The sequence below is a fragment of the Musa acuminata genome, chromosome BXJ3-8, assembly GCF_036884655.1.
Source record: "Musa acuminata AAA Group cultivar baxijiao chromosome BXJ3-8, Cavendish_Baxijiao_AAA, whole genome shotgun sequence".
Taxonomy (NCBI): domain Eukaryota; kingdom Viridiplantae; phylum Streptophyta; class Magnoliopsida; order Zingiberales; family Musaceae; genus Musa; species Musa acuminata.
The window spans coordinates 17,913,779-17,929,616 of record NC_088356.1 but is presented as its reverse complement, the minus strand read 5'-3'; the positions used below and the strand labels follow the sequence as shown (position 1 = coordinate 17,929,616).

At 36.4% G+C, this 15,838-nt stretch overlaps 1 protein-coding gene across 1 annotated transcript; it reads right to left on the bottom strand.

Moving 5' to 3' along the window:
* Positions 1-6,828: 6,828 nt before the first annotated feature.
* On the bottom strand, positions 6,829-14,971 carry LOC135644693 (BAG family molecular chaperone regulator 4-like). The gene is made up of 4 exons (XM_065162514.1): positions 14,459-14,971; positions 14,097-14,353; positions 13,876-14,022; positions 6,829-7,217 (listed from the first exon to the last, which is right to left on the bottom strand). Exons 1-4 carry the CDS (start codon positions 14,634-14,636, stop codon positions 7,083-7,085), a joined length of 717 nt encoding a protein of 238 aa, XP_065018586.1. The 5' UTR covers positions 14,637-14,971; the 3' UTR covers positions 6,829-7,082.
* Between the last annotated feature and the right edge of the window lie 867 nt (positions 14,972-15,838).

Here is a 15,838-nt window from a genome sequence, read left to right as displayed (position 1 = left end):
TTCTTTGGACCTATCTATCCTTAGTTACCATGTACTTATAGTCCCTCATCCATCTAATATCCCAGAGATCGTATACCAGGCATAGTACTGTTGTTAGGCCCATATGGTTTCTACTCGAGTCTCGCTATAATCGAATTCTCTCGGAGAACTCTTTCTCTCTCAATCCAAATGACCCTGACTAGGGATTTGTCTAAGTAAGAATACACAAGATATTTCTCTCATGACACCGAGAGCGGATGATCCTCTATTGACACTCAATAGCCCTTGTAAGGTTGACTACCACTCCCGATAATCAACTATGCTAGATTTGGAATTTTCGAACCTATAAGTCTGGTACCAAAGAGTGGAGTACTTATATAAGACATCCTTGGTATCTCAAGTCTAAGGACCAGATGCACAACTAGGATAATGGAATTGCTGTCTAACAATGAGGTATCATTAACCATCCAGCATTTTATGATCTAATTAATCAGTGAACTCATTCTTCAATGAGCACCTGCATTGTAGCCCTAGTGTCCCCACACTAGTAGCTATAAGACCAATTGCCTCCATCATATGGATAGGTATACAACACACCAGTCTATCCGGTTCTCTCGATGTCCCTCTCGAGTAATCTATGACTAGGATTATTTAGGATTTGTGTTTAAAGGTGAATCAATCTTATTATCATGATCTCATCACAATCTGATTCTCATTACAGAGATCCCTAGACATATATATATATATATATATATATATATATATATATATATATATATATATATATATATATATATATATATATATATATATATATATATATATATATATATATATATATATATGCAACAAGCAATATAAAGTGATAAAATATCAAATAATATAATAAGTAAAAAGAATATGTATCATGTCACACGTGTCATCACTCACATTATTAGCTTGCAAGGCATATATGTCTAGCAAAAGCCATACATTATCGTTTAAAACTGAAAAATAAGTTTCACTATAAAAATCATCCGATCGTGTGCCTTGAGTATCTACTATCAAGATACCATCTCTTACTCCTAGTTTTTTATTGTAAACATATCTATAAGAAATGAGGGTTTGTTTTAGGTTCCCATTTAACTTTGGGTCCCTCATGATTAGATCTACCTATCTTGACTATTGACATTAAGTTATTTATGGTTCCTTTAGGAACTCAAACTAATTTATATTAGCTATATTTTTTTGTATGAACATTTATAAGTATGACCATATCTACTATAAAAATTACATTTAATTTTAGAGAAAATATATAATATGGGTCCTATAACAAATATAGTTGACTTTTGTTGAGTGTTTCTCACGAAGCCGATTCCTTCCTTTCTATGTACATGACCTTTGTTAGCAATGATCATGTTCAATAATTTGTTTCCAATTTTAAATTTTTCTAATGTTTGTTATAATAATATGTTTTCCTTTTTGACTTAGTCTAACTCTTCATATTTAGTATAAGAGATTAACATGTAATTATCAAGCTCATTTTTTAAAATTTTAAATTTACTAGAGAGAGAAGCATAATCCATTTTTAGCAATTTATATTTCTTACCAACTAATTTAAATTCATCATATAAATCATGAAATGTATTAAGTAATTCATCATAAGCATAGTTCATCATCTCATCTTCATTGGTTTGCTCTTCGTCTTCTAATGCAGTTGATTCGTCCCAAGTTGCCTTGAGTACTTTCTTCTTCTTTTGTGTTAGCATCTTTTTCTTCAGTTGTGGACACTCACTTTTGAAGTACCCCAGCTTCTTGCATTTATAGTCGATGATTATGTCCTTTTTGAGTTCATTTTTGTTCTTAGAGTCTTGTTTTACAAAATTTATTTTATTTTTTATGAATTTTTAAATTTTCTTATGAGGAGTGCCAAGTCATCATCATCACTTCTTTCGCCCAAGTGATCTTCTTTGGTTCTAAGTGTCATCTTCATTGGTTTGCTCTTCGTCTTCTAATGCAGTTGATTCGTCCCAAGTTGCCTTGAGTACTTTCTTCTTCTTTTGTGTTAGCATCTTTTTCTTCAGTTGTGGACACTCACTTTTGAAGTACCCCAGCTTCTTGCATTTATAGTCGATGATTATGTCCTTTTTGAGTTCATTTTTGTTCTTAGAGTCTTGTTTTACAAAATTTATTTTATTTTTTATGAATTTTTAAATTTTCTTATGAGGAGTGCCAAGTCATCATCATCACTTCTTTCGCCCAAGTGATCTTCTTTGGTTCTAAGTGTCATATCCTTCTTGTTCTTTGAAAGGATGTTCTCATATACATCATGTGCCTTACAAGTCATTTCATAGGTCATTTACTTTTCGATCATAACTTTTTGGAAGAGATCATAAAATTTTATTAATAAGTTCAAAATTAGTATAACTTTTACTAAGAGCTTTCAAACCATTAATAACATCTGTAAAACAAGTATACATATCACCAATGGTTTTGCTTGGCTTCATTTTAAAGAATTCATAACTATACACCAAGAGATTAATCTTAGATTCTTTAACTCTACTTGTACCTTCATATGTAACTTCGAGTATGTGTCAAATATCATATACAGTTTCACATATACAAACACAATTAAATTCATTTTTATCTAAAGCACAAAATAAAGTATTCATGACTTTAGCATATAAAGAAAATAATTTTTTTCTCTAGATCATTCCATTCATTCATTAGTCTAGAGGATTTTTTGAAAACTATATTCGATAATATTCTATAAATTAAAATCTATAGAAATAAAAAAAAAATCTTATTCGTGTTTTCCAATATGTGTAGCCCATCCCATTGAACATATGAGGACACGTGATAGAATGACCCTTTTGATTATCGAAAAAAATCATTTAATCTCTCCTGTGTGTTAAACTAAATGAGAGAACCAGGTTCTGATACTAACTATTAAGATCTTAAAGGCACTAAGAGACGGAGGGGGGGGGGTGAATTAGTGCCTTCAAAAAGTTGAACCAATTTCAAAAATTTTATTTGATGAAACTTGTATTGGAAATATATTTAACTTGGAATGTGAGTAAAAGTAGTGAGCAACTAAATCAATAAGCAATAAGAATGAAAAACATAAAGGAAATGCATACCAGATTTATAGTGGTTCGGTCATTGCGACCTATGTCCACTTTTGATTCCTCTTTTGTCGATGCCACTAGCTTTCACTAACAATCTTCTTTCGATGAGCAAAGATTAACCATCCTTGTCACAACTCTTTTCTCTTTTTCATAGGTTTAAGAGGAAACCTTTATAAATGTTCTTATAAGTAGTCCTCACAACTCAGACTTAGAAGATTGAGTAGGAAGAAACTCAAGACTTTCAATAGAGTTTGCACACTTAGAATCATAAGTTTTTTCATGCTCTTTTCTTGCTATCTCAAGCAGGAATGAGTGAGGTATTTATAGGCCCCAAATGACTTAAAAAATGAAGCCAACAAATCTCAACCTCGGGTTTTTGGGTACTGATGGTACTGCCGCCAGTGTTGTGCGATACCATCGTCTATAGCATTGAGCACTACCAGTACTACTGCTAGTCTAAGCAGTATCACCACTTGACATAGTCTCGAAGAATATGTTCTGGTGGTACTATCGCCAATCTGGGTAGTACCATTGTCTGACACTAGTGGTACCACCGTCAGGTCTTCCGGGAACGTACATTTTGTATGTTCCAACTAATAGGTGATTCCACTGCCTACTATAGTGGTGCCACCACTTGACCTAATTGTAGGTCACCAAATGGGCTTTCCAATAAGCTCAAATTAACCTTAATTTAGGTCCAATAGGCCCCTAATTGAGTTGGCATGGTTATACCTAAAATCAACTCAATTAAAACCTAAACTATGATGATCAAGACATAAACGATTACACAACATGAATTCTGTGTTGTCCAGCATGTCATTGGTTCATCCAAACTCCCGGCATATCATACTTTCCTTCAACATATTACCCGATCCATCGGTATGTTAACTCCTGTAACATCCGATCATGACGTAATGCCCGATCTTTCTGGCCCGATGCCCGATCTCTGACTCTGGCCTAACGTTTGATTCTTCTACTTCAATCAATTTATATTTCCATGATCGAAGTTAGTCCTATATCACTTTTCTCAAACACTAATTAGATTATAAACTCATCAATTAATTTTGTCTTCAAATTCTAGGATTCAACAAGGGTGAAGGGAACCATATCAGAGGTTAACGCAGGTGGGGGAGGTAGCGAAGGAGTAAGAGGAGCCCGGGGGGTGCTTATGCTTAACTTAAGACCTTGTAGGGGCTCGAGCCTGCAACATCAAGTGATAATGCTCCTGCTCGATTACTTCTTCTTACATCGCTCATGAAGAGGGGCACAAGTTCACCGTCTTTGTCTTCATGCCCACAAGCATTTACTTTGAGTATACTACCCTAGAGATCCATATCTGCAAGAAAGTATGCGAGTCAACTCCAGTTGACAAAACAACAAAAAGATAGAAGTCCAACACCTTACTATGAGGTGGAGGACTAACTCCTGCTTGCATGAGCCACTACTCACTCTTCTGAAGAATGACAAGGGACTCAGATAGGGCAAGAGCAATTGGATGAAAATCTCCTTTTTCGACCCATGTAACAACATAGGGGCGGCATTGAAAAACTTTTAAGTAGACTAATTCAAGTTAATCGACCACCCGTTCCTTAAATAAATAAATAAAAATATTTTTTTTAAGCCCTTGCAAGAGGGTGTAATCCCCTTGACTCAATAGCTAGGTCGGGCAAAGAAGATATATGGCAACCCCATGAAGCACACACTATAACATACGAATAGCATGGTCTCCATTGAACATTAGGGTGAAAGCGTCAAGAATTTGATATTATTTGAGTGAATGAGAACTTCCAAAAGTAGAAAGCCTCGATGAAAAAAAAAAGTAAAGGGAGAAGCAAAGTCTCGACTCATATGATCGGTCACCTGTCAGAGGAGGCCGAACTTAGCTAGGATATTATAGATCTCCTGTCAGAGGAGGCAGAGCCCTACCGCCATGTGGATTTGCTTTAGAAAGGGTAGTCTCCGTTAGAGCAACCAACTCGACTCCCTCAAGGAAGAAGACTCCGTTGTTGATGGCACCAAAGGCGGTAATGGGATCAGCAACCCATCTGATTCTAAGAAGTTATTGGAGGAGGAAGAAGACATCTCGGGCCTTGAGATTTAGAAAGTCCAAGATCCGTTGCCAAGTGTAAGATCTAAGGAAGTCCAAATCGTACGCGATTGTGAGGGATGAAAGTCGATCGACCCACTATGTATAAGGGTTAAGGACGATGCTTCCTCAAAGAAAAGGGGCGATGTGACTCAATCCGGATAGCAAAGGGACATGTTGCATAATTTGGGCTACCAAGGGGTCATTTAGATTATCGTTGTGATCTCATCGAATCCATCATGATGTATGCAATCGCCACATGAAGGCATGAGATCTTACCATGTTAGTTAAGGTAGTTACAGCACATGCTCAAGTGTGAGATCTCACGGTTGGATCTACGCAGCTACCGAGGGAGGGAGCACCTGCGGCATGTGATCTTACCCACCGCATGTAGAAAGGAGCACCCCCATGTGGTTTTACAAGAATCGGATTTGGGTTGGCAAAATTGGACTTGAAATCGGCTTAGAGAAAGGACCAAGTTGGATCAAATCGACTTCCACCGCAGACAACCACTTAACACCCTTCAATAAAAATCATCATTAACTTGACACAAGACATTACTAGGTGATGCCCATTCTATTTGTTCTCATAATACAATTATCTTACATCAGATTTCAACTCACCCGATTAAAAGGATATCCAAATACGATATGAACCAGTGTCATTTAGTGTTCTTGAGAAATTCGATCACATCCAAGCATAAACTCGACGAAATCTCTAGACAGACATCTAAACCTAAATCCAACTTGGATATTTATTAGGAATAGGAATCGTACAATAGAACATCCGTAACCATACTCGATTGATTAGCGGTGCTCAATCTCATTCACTTTAAGGATACTCAAACTTAATTTTAAGTGGGGGTGGACCGAAAATGTTCAGATTTTTATCATTGTGACTGCCCAACGATACATCAATTATATAACCACAAGGCTTGTCCTGCTGCCAAAAAGTTCATTTGATAGAATCAACACTAAGTCAAGTCACATTGTAACCTTTTTTTAAAAGTTCAAACGTAAACTCATCGTATCCATATATAAATTATTTCTTTCTTATGTATGAAACGGGATAAGGTGAAGTGAAAGGTTAATATTCAATATTTTTTCAGCTTTCATTTGCTACATTTGTTAACCAAAATCTAAGAGGAGAGAATCGAAGAGTTCAACATTAAAAGCGTCAAAAAAACAAAAAAAATTCCTGAAGACCAAAGATGCATTTTGCACTGCAGCAGCAGAGTGATGTTTTAGCAACTTCTCTCAGAGCTACATACTACTCGAGGAAAACATCATAGTATATTGAACCACAGATCAACTCCCTTATGAATTATATATAATTAGCATTAAAAGCATGAAACCAAACACAATTACATCCTGAAGGCTCATAATGTGCAGTATTTACAAGGCCTTTTGCTCCTCTTGACCCCTCCAATATGTTCCTGAAGCAACTCATCCAGTATCCTGTTCATCATTAGCGTTTCTAAACCACTAAGGATGTCCATGAAGTGGAGGCATACATTTGGAAGAGCATTCAGGACTCCATACAAAATCAGAACCAAAACAATGCCAATTCGATATGTTGAAACATTGAAGCTGACAAAAAATATTACAAAATGCATAAAGTTGCAACAATTTTCTTGGTCATTCGAAAACAGTATGCTGAAACATAGAAGCTGATAAAAAATATTACGAAACGCATCGAGTCACAACATTTTTCTTGGTCATCCGAAAACAGTTTGTTTGTGAAAAAACTCGTAAAGTCATTCACATGAAAAAACAGATGACAGAAATAGGAATGATGACAAACAACAACATGGATAATTTGGTCTTCTAGTATAGTATAGAGTATACGCTAGTCGAAGTTTTCCCAATCATTGGTAATTGTGGTAGATGATGCCTTTGAATGAGGTGTGTTCAGGTGCCCAACCCAGATTCAAATGTCTCCCATCGAGTTGTCACCGAAACAGCATTGCTGCTGTTGCCGAAAGGGTTGGAGTTTCTTGTTTTTAGTAAGTCAAGAGTCTCCACAAAGTTCTGTATACGATGAACCTGAGAAAGAATTTTGAAATGGAAACTGAGACATGTATAATGATGTCTTTACAGTAATCAACCAGAGTATCAATACAGGATATTTTGTATTGATTTCTTAAATAGTGTTGCTAAGAATATTTTCCCACTCGACATAAAATATTGTCATCAGCAATTGGTTATAGTATCATAACAAGCCATGGTGCACATACAATATTGCTAGAGTACTTCAAGCTTTTGTAGACATGGTGCAGATATAGAAAACCAGATGTTGACAGAGATGACCACATGAGTCAATGTAAAGAAGTTATGCTTCCTATGATTTTTGGCTATATCATCTGCAAGAAAAGCAAATGAAGGAGTTCATCTTTGCTTACTTATATCTCAGCTTCTAAAGCAAAGTTACCAATTATGCTTCACCATTTTTTCCAATAACAACTCCAATGACTACTTGACATCTATTTCTCGACTCCCCCAGATTATAGCCCAATGCAGACAAAGATCTTCTCATCTTGAATACCACTTCTCTACAAAGTTTTAGATGCCAATGCAAGTCCTGAACACTCTTTTGAGTGAAACATATTAATTATGGGTAGAACTCCAATCAAACATACCACTTGATATAAAATTGACTTCTAAAAATCATATTCACAAGCCATTGTTATTTCAACAATAAAAACAGATCTTGTAAACAAGTTCCCGTGACAAGATATCAACGCTCTTGCTACTTGTGTCTAGATGAGCACGATCCCAGGAGGTATCACAAGGATAACAACAGATCCTTGACAGAGCCATCTCATATGTATATTCACCTTCTAAAGCATCTACAATTGTTGTTTTGCCCTTTAAATCACAATTCTATGGAAACCATTGAATCCTCAAATAAAAAAATAAAGGGATAAGGTTCATTTTAGCCCCTATGGTTTTAGTTATAGACCACTTAAGCCCTTATGGTTTATTCGTGTCTAAAATAACCTATACATTTTCAAAAAAAAAACATATAAGCCCCTCCCATCAAGTCTGAGTTAACAGACGTTAGAGTATGCTTACGTGACATACTAACTCACAATAAACCATTAATATAATGACACATGTAATTTAAGTTTTAAAAGGGTTAAAGTTCATTTTAGCTCCCGTGGTTTTAAGCCATTATGATTTACTTGTGTCTAAAATAACCCCTACATGTTTAAAAACGTAACATATAAACCCCTCCTATCAAATCTGAGTTAACAAACGTTAGATTCTGCTTACGTGGCATGCTGACTCACAATAAATCATCAATATAATGACACATATAATTTAAGTTTTTAAAAGGGTTAAGGTCCATCTTGTCGAGGAAGAGAAAGCAACGAATAAAGGAGGAGAGATAAAGGTAAGAGAGGCTAGAGGCAGAAGTAAGAGAGAGCTGGACCACCACGTCATAAGCACGACGGGTGGGGGGCAAGAGAGAACGATATGGGAGGCGATGGGGACGAAGACGCCTAGGAGGAGGAAGAAGAACCAGGAGACCACCGTGTGCCTAGCAACGGACTGGTCGACGCACATCCACCTGAGACAAAACTGGAAGCTACTGAACCCGTCGTTAACATGGGAGAGGCTGTATGTGTACGACGCCCTACTAGGTAGCAGCGGCTCAGTGCTGCTGTTGGTGGTCGCTTCCACGACGACGCCTCCTCCTGCCATTAATTGTGGTCTCAGTTTTTTTTTAAACTTAAGTTACATGTGTCATTATATTAATGGTTTACTGCGAGTCAGCATGCCACGTAAGTAAACTCTTACGTCTGTTAACTCAGACTTGACGAAAAAGGCTTATATGCTACGTTTTTTAAAATATAGGAGTTATTTTAGACACAAATAAATTATAAGGGCTTAAGTGGTCCATAGCCAAAATCATAGGGGCTAAAATGGATCTTAACCATTTTTTAAACTTAAATTATACGTGTCATTATATTAATGATTTATTGTGAGTCAACATGCAACATAAGCAAACTCTAACGTCTGTTAACTTAGACTTGATATGAGGGACTTATATACTACGTTTTTTGAAATTATATAGGTTATTTTAGACACGAGTAAACTATAAGGGCTTAAGTGGTTCATGACTAAAATCACAGGAGCTAAAATGGATCTTAACCCAAAAACAAAAGACTAGTTGCATGTAAATTATATTACATGATTCTAACTTCTGAAACATACCTGAAATTATGAACGTATGATTATTATTGCATAGGGAATATGAAAAGATTCACGTTGTAATTCTTTTTCGATTAATTTTGAAGTCTCCAAAATTGTTCCCCCCATATCTTATCTTTACTCCTATAACTTTATTCATAATTCAACCCTATGACATCCAATACAAGTTTAAAAATCCTAATTGCTTCAAGAATTTGGTATTAGGTGATGTTTGAAAAAAAGCAACACATTCCTCTAGATTAGTTCAATTCCATTTATGTAGATTCATATGTATGATCATTACGATCAAACAAATAAAGCTTAGGTTTTAAGGCTTGAAAGTTCTTCCCCATAGATACTGATGCCAAAATACTTATATCAAGAAAAGGGATTAGATTAGGCTTCTAGTTGGTTCCCAGACTGCAAATTATTGTCCTGATTAGGGTAGCACTCAACTTCTGTTCAAGAATGGTCACCTAGATTCACCAGTAGCTCTCAAGTATAAACTGACATATAACATGTACTCAATTATAATTTAACAAGAAGAGAAGACACCAAAGGGTATATCATAACCAAGTGAAATAGAAGTTCAAAAGTCTAGAAGATATGTTAAGCTTATTTGATTATGAAAATGACTTTAAATTGGTTCAAGACACAAGAATGAATCGATCTATGTGACCCAAATTGATCGGACAAGTCTAGAAAAGATGTTACAATATAATAATCACAAATTTTCTCAGTGCAATATAATAATCACTACTAGATGATTAATCGGGTTTCATAGATATGAAAGAAGCACAAGATGTACCATCAAAATGCCATTTTACACAAATATGGAGGTGTCAGTAGGTGGGTTTATTCACATATTTTCTTATGCTCGTTTACTTCAGTGCTATTTTATATTTTCATTACAGATGATAATTCATAATTTGATAAAGCAAGTAACAAGCAGTTTTCCATGAAAAAAAATCAAGGGTAAAGTAGAAGGGACCATAAACAAAAAGCAGAATGTAGGTTCATATAGATACTCAACATGGGTCACTCTCTCTCAAGACAATGACATGTCCAAGGAATGCTAGTAAAGAATTATCCTTGTTTTGTTCACTCCCTTTTGCCCATTTTTACCAAAAGCATCTGAGGAACTCTAAGCCTAGGCAAATGATTATTTAAGAGCTTGTTCAAGTGTCTGCATCAGTCAACAAGAGCGAGAAGCTCCAATCTAGTTGAATACAATTTTACTGGTATTTGTTGAACAATCGATAGTATGAAAAAAGTTGCCATATTTGATTGAATGTGTTGAACAATTGAAACCTGCCAAGAAAAAGATTGGATCTGGGTCCTTATTTTTTCTCACTCAATAGATTCTGACCAACCCAATCAATTGGCTGCTTGTGTTTGATTCAGGGTTTAGGACCTAACAACTCATCAAAGTATGTAGCCCCTAAATGCATAGCAACTCAGACACAGAATATAAAGGAAAACAGAAGGGAATTTAAGGAAAAAGGGAGGCAGAAGATGAAGCTCAAGGATTTAGAAGAAAAGAGTAGATTATGAATACAAAAAAAAAACAATAGAGGATCAGGTAATGAGAAATAGCGTGGTCGGAAAAATGATCAGATCCAAATAGGTATATTGCATTAAAGTAGAAACTTAGAAACCACTTGATATCCTAACTAATTAGCTGAGCTAAATATGGTCAGTCACCAAATGGTCTCACATCAGAGGGACAACCACAATTTAAGTTAGCGGGTCTTGTACTTTAAGATGACCAATACAATTCTATGTAACCTAGGGTACAGATCACCAAGGTACATGAGATGAAAACAAGAACACATAAGTTATCTATCTTGGAACATGATAAGGTGGTCCTTGCTCCCTCTTTGTGAACAGAAAATCAAAGAAGTCAAATGTCTTCATAGTGGCACAATTTTGATTCACAAGGATGCCATGCCTGCATATAAATAATAGTCAATTTTGTGGCTGTCTATTCTTATGTTTCTTTTTGTACTTGCTAGAGTGTTGATTTTTTTATTCCAGAACACAAATAATGATCTAGATTTCAATTTTTTTTTACTCCATATCTTCCGGTCAGGGCAAATCAAGAAGCTATGTACCACCCATTTTGTACCATTTTGAATGATACGTCCAACCATGCTTTAAATTTTAATAAAAATGTATTTTGAGGAAAATTTTCGAAGATACGTAATAGCTAAGAAAAGGCCAATAAAATAAGTTAAAAGGTTTCGGGAACTACAAGGCTTATAATAGTTCTTATGGTATATTAAGGATCATTGAGAAAAGAATTTTTATCAATTACATGAGATAAAAAAAGAAGAGTAGAGATTTAGATAATATAAAATCCATAAAGGATGATAAAAAAGTGTTTGTGAATGATATGGAGTTTAAAGAAAGTTTTAAATTAATATTATGACGGAAGATATGAAATTTCATTATAACAATATTAAGAAAATATGATATAGCCGATGAATGAAGAAAAAATTCAGGTAATTAATTTTAGACATCTTAGATCAATTATTCAAAAATAAGAAGAAGATATTGATGAAGACATTATTCACAAGGTAATTAGCTAGGTGGGTAAAAGTAGAGAATGATGTTAAATGTTTCATGTGATTGATGTGTTACTCTTAAATTAAACAGAAACTAACACACCTGTGGAGAGTTCAAGTCTGTATGTCTTGACACACACTCATATATCTTATTTGTCCACTCCCTATGTGGGCGATTCAAATTGACATGGTTTGAAGCCCTTGCTTGTCTCATGTATTTGACACCCCATACAAGGGATTCACATCACATGTCGATGAAATCATGCATCTTTTATGTCTGATACCCCATATGCAGGTGGTTTAAGTCGCTAAACCACAATGCCCATATGTCTCATGCTTACATAGGTGATCCAATTTGGCATATCCTAAGGAGATCCATTTTGGCATATCCTAATGCCCTAGTGCATCTGATCCATTTTGGCATATCCTAATGCCCTAGTGCATCTCATGCATCAACATCCCCCTACAAGGATGCTTCAAGTTGGCGTGCTTGATAAACTTGCATGTCTCATGCACTTAATATCTCCTATAGGGGTCATTCAAGTCACCACGCTTCAATGCCCTTGCCCATTTCCTGCATATGCACCTCTCTACATGGGTGGTTCTGGTTGACATGTCCTAACACTCTTGAGTATCTCATAAGTGAGGCACTAGGTATGTAGGTGGTTCATGTTGGCATGACATCTCATGCTTTCGTATATACTAAACAAGGGGTTCAATACTCTATGCCTTGATGCCTTTGTGTGTCTCTTACATATGACACCCCTATACAAGCAATTTAATCCGAGACATCCCAATGCCCTCATGTGTCTTGTGCATTCAACATCACCTACACGTGATATTCAAGTCAACACAATTGAATACCATCATGTATCTCATGCATCAGACACCCCTTGTTAGCACACACTAATGTCCTCTAGTATGTTTATTACATCTAACACCTTCTAAGCCTTGTGCATACTATAACGCTATTGTACATCTCATGCATTTAACACCCTTACATTAGAGGTTTAAGTTGGCATGTCCTGACACCCATATACCTATCATGCAACCTACGCTGGTAATTCAATTCGATACACCCTAATGCTCTAGTATATCTCATGCATTTGACACCTAAGACAATTTAAGTTGACATGTCTCGTGCATCTAACACCACTTACGCGAGGGGTACAAGTTAGTATAACTCAATACCCTTATGTATTAATGTATTGACACCCCTTACATAGGCAATTTAAGTTGGCATGTCTTGTCGCATGAGTATCACATATTCTATATTGATGTTCTAGAGCATCTTCTATAGCTTATTTAGACAGATATGTCTTGATGCCATTATATGTCAATGTCATACCCTTGCACATCTCTTGCATCTGACAAGACTTATATTGATGGCACATCCTAATTTCTTTGCATATCTCATGCATTCGACACCGTATACCAATATGGTATTGTATTTTGAACCTTGGTTTAAACCATGTTGATGGTTTTTCCTTATTTTATTTTTTTTGTTGAGGTTCTATTTAATTGTTTGCAGATAAATAACAGTTCTTATTCTATTATTTCTATTCACCTTCTACATCCATATCTATATTCTTATCTCATTACATTGATTTTTTGTAAATGATATTCATTTTTTAACAGTCTAATAAACCTACCCATATATATATATATATATATATATATATATATATATATATATATATATATATATATATATATTGTAAATTTAACATTTTGTAAATTTCGTACTGTACCGATGTACCGAGTTTTTCTCGGTACGATACGGTACAGTGTAGCGAGCGATACACCAGGGCATACTGAGCGGAAAAAGATAATTTTGCCAACAACTTCAATCAGTCGACCATCCAAACTATCTTAGAATGAAAAAGATTATATATATATGTATGTATATATATATATATATATATATATCTTGACAGTACCTCAAACTTCCTCTGCATTTTGGCTTCCCCCTCAGCCTCGATGCTGTCCAGTTTCAGCAATTGCACCATGAGCAACTCAGTCAAAACGACAAACTCTTTGTCTGCAGCTTTCGTGCCCGCGTGCACAGAAGCCTCCAATGTCGACACCTACATCATAAGTCAATCAGTTAGAATCCAAACAGCAACCAGCAGATTTCCAATATCAAAGGGTAGCCACCGACCTTCACGGCGAGCTTATCCACCTCGGCTCTGACAAGCGCGACCGCTTCACACGCCCTCAGGATCCCCTGATCCCGCTTCGTCTGTTCGAGCTTCCGCTCCTTGCTCGCGGGATCCTCCAGGAGGACCACCTTGGACATGTCCTTGACCCCCGCCATGTGCAAGCGCTCATCATCATCCTTTTCCTTGCCCCGAAACAACAGCCTCTGTTCTTGAGGCTCCAGGCCAGTCTCCGGAGCAAGCACCTTCTTCAATTCCCCTTATCAACACCACCACCAACAAAATACACGATAAAATCACAGAAAGATAAAAAAAAATGGCAACGAAATCTACCAAACAAGAGCAGAAAGGAGCAAGAATGTACCGAAGGTGGTTTGGGAAGGGATGGAGACCTCATGCTGGCAGGAGCCACGGGATACCCTGATCTTGACGAGGGGTCCGCCGGGCCCGCCAGCCGCGTCGCTCCTCGTCTGCACCAGCATCCCTCCGGGGCGGAGCTCCCACGCTATCCCCTCGCTGCTCTCACCCTCCTTCCTCTTCATCCTTTAACCAGCGAGAGAGACGAAGCAAGGGGAACGGTGGAGAAAAGGAACGGGGTTGGTGAGGCTGCAGTGGTTGGGGTCGGGCGAGAGATGTGAAAGGCTTCCTTTCCCACAACAGAAGCAAGCAGAGAGGAAGGCACGAGGTGGAGGTCGACAGTGAGCGACAGCTTTTGCCAGGGAGGGGGACAGTCCCTCAAAGGCTCCACATTTCGTGTTAATGGAGGAAGAGCGGATGGGAATGTATGGGTTAAGAGATGGTGGAATCAATGATAGATCTCTTATTTTTCATATTAGATTCAGTTGATGTTGGGTGGATTTGTTGGTTGGGAGGTCATGGGCAGAGGTGGGGGGATTTGGGAGAAATAGATGAGTTATATGATTAGGTGAATTGCCTTCACATGGTAGAAGAAGAAGGGGTATAAACGCATGGCTATTATCAATCCAAAATAATATGTCGGTCAGATTCACCCTAATCCTAACAAGCGTCCAATTAGTAAATAATAAAGATGATATTTCTATCTCGGATCTTACTATCATCTTTTAAACCGGAATTGTTACTACTAAACTAATATTGTTTTTGTTCTTAATCAAACTCGTCTTTAACCTATTATAAAAAAAGAAATGAATAATTTATCAGAAAAATATCAATGGTCCTCGTTTTTACACGAGGGATCGTTTTTTTTTTTTTTTGTCATTTGGATGAAAACAAAAGTTAAATAACATTGCACTCATGTAGAATTCATCATTCGATTCCTTTTTTATTGAATCGGTCATGGTTCAGTTCTTTTCTTTTGAACTAATTACGTCAGTTTATGTGCTCCTCCTCCCACCACTCACGTGTTTCTTGTCCCACATTCTTTTTTTTCCCTACTTTTGTCCTCACCCTCGGTTTCCTGTTCTGTTCTGTTCCTTTTGTCTTCCTCTCCTCCCCCGTTGCTTCTCTTCCTTCTCCAAAAATACTTCTGACATTCAAATTATAATTCTTCCAAATTCTTCAAAAAATATATTTATATATATTATAGATATTTTACTTCATTTTGGAGTGTAATAGAATCAACTTCAATCAAACCATCTTAAACTTTCTCCACTATACTAAGATATTATTCTAATATTATTGGTGTCACTTTTTCTATTTTTAGAATATTTTATGATAATAAATTATCAAAATTATTTTTTTACAATAAATTCTTTGAATGAGTATA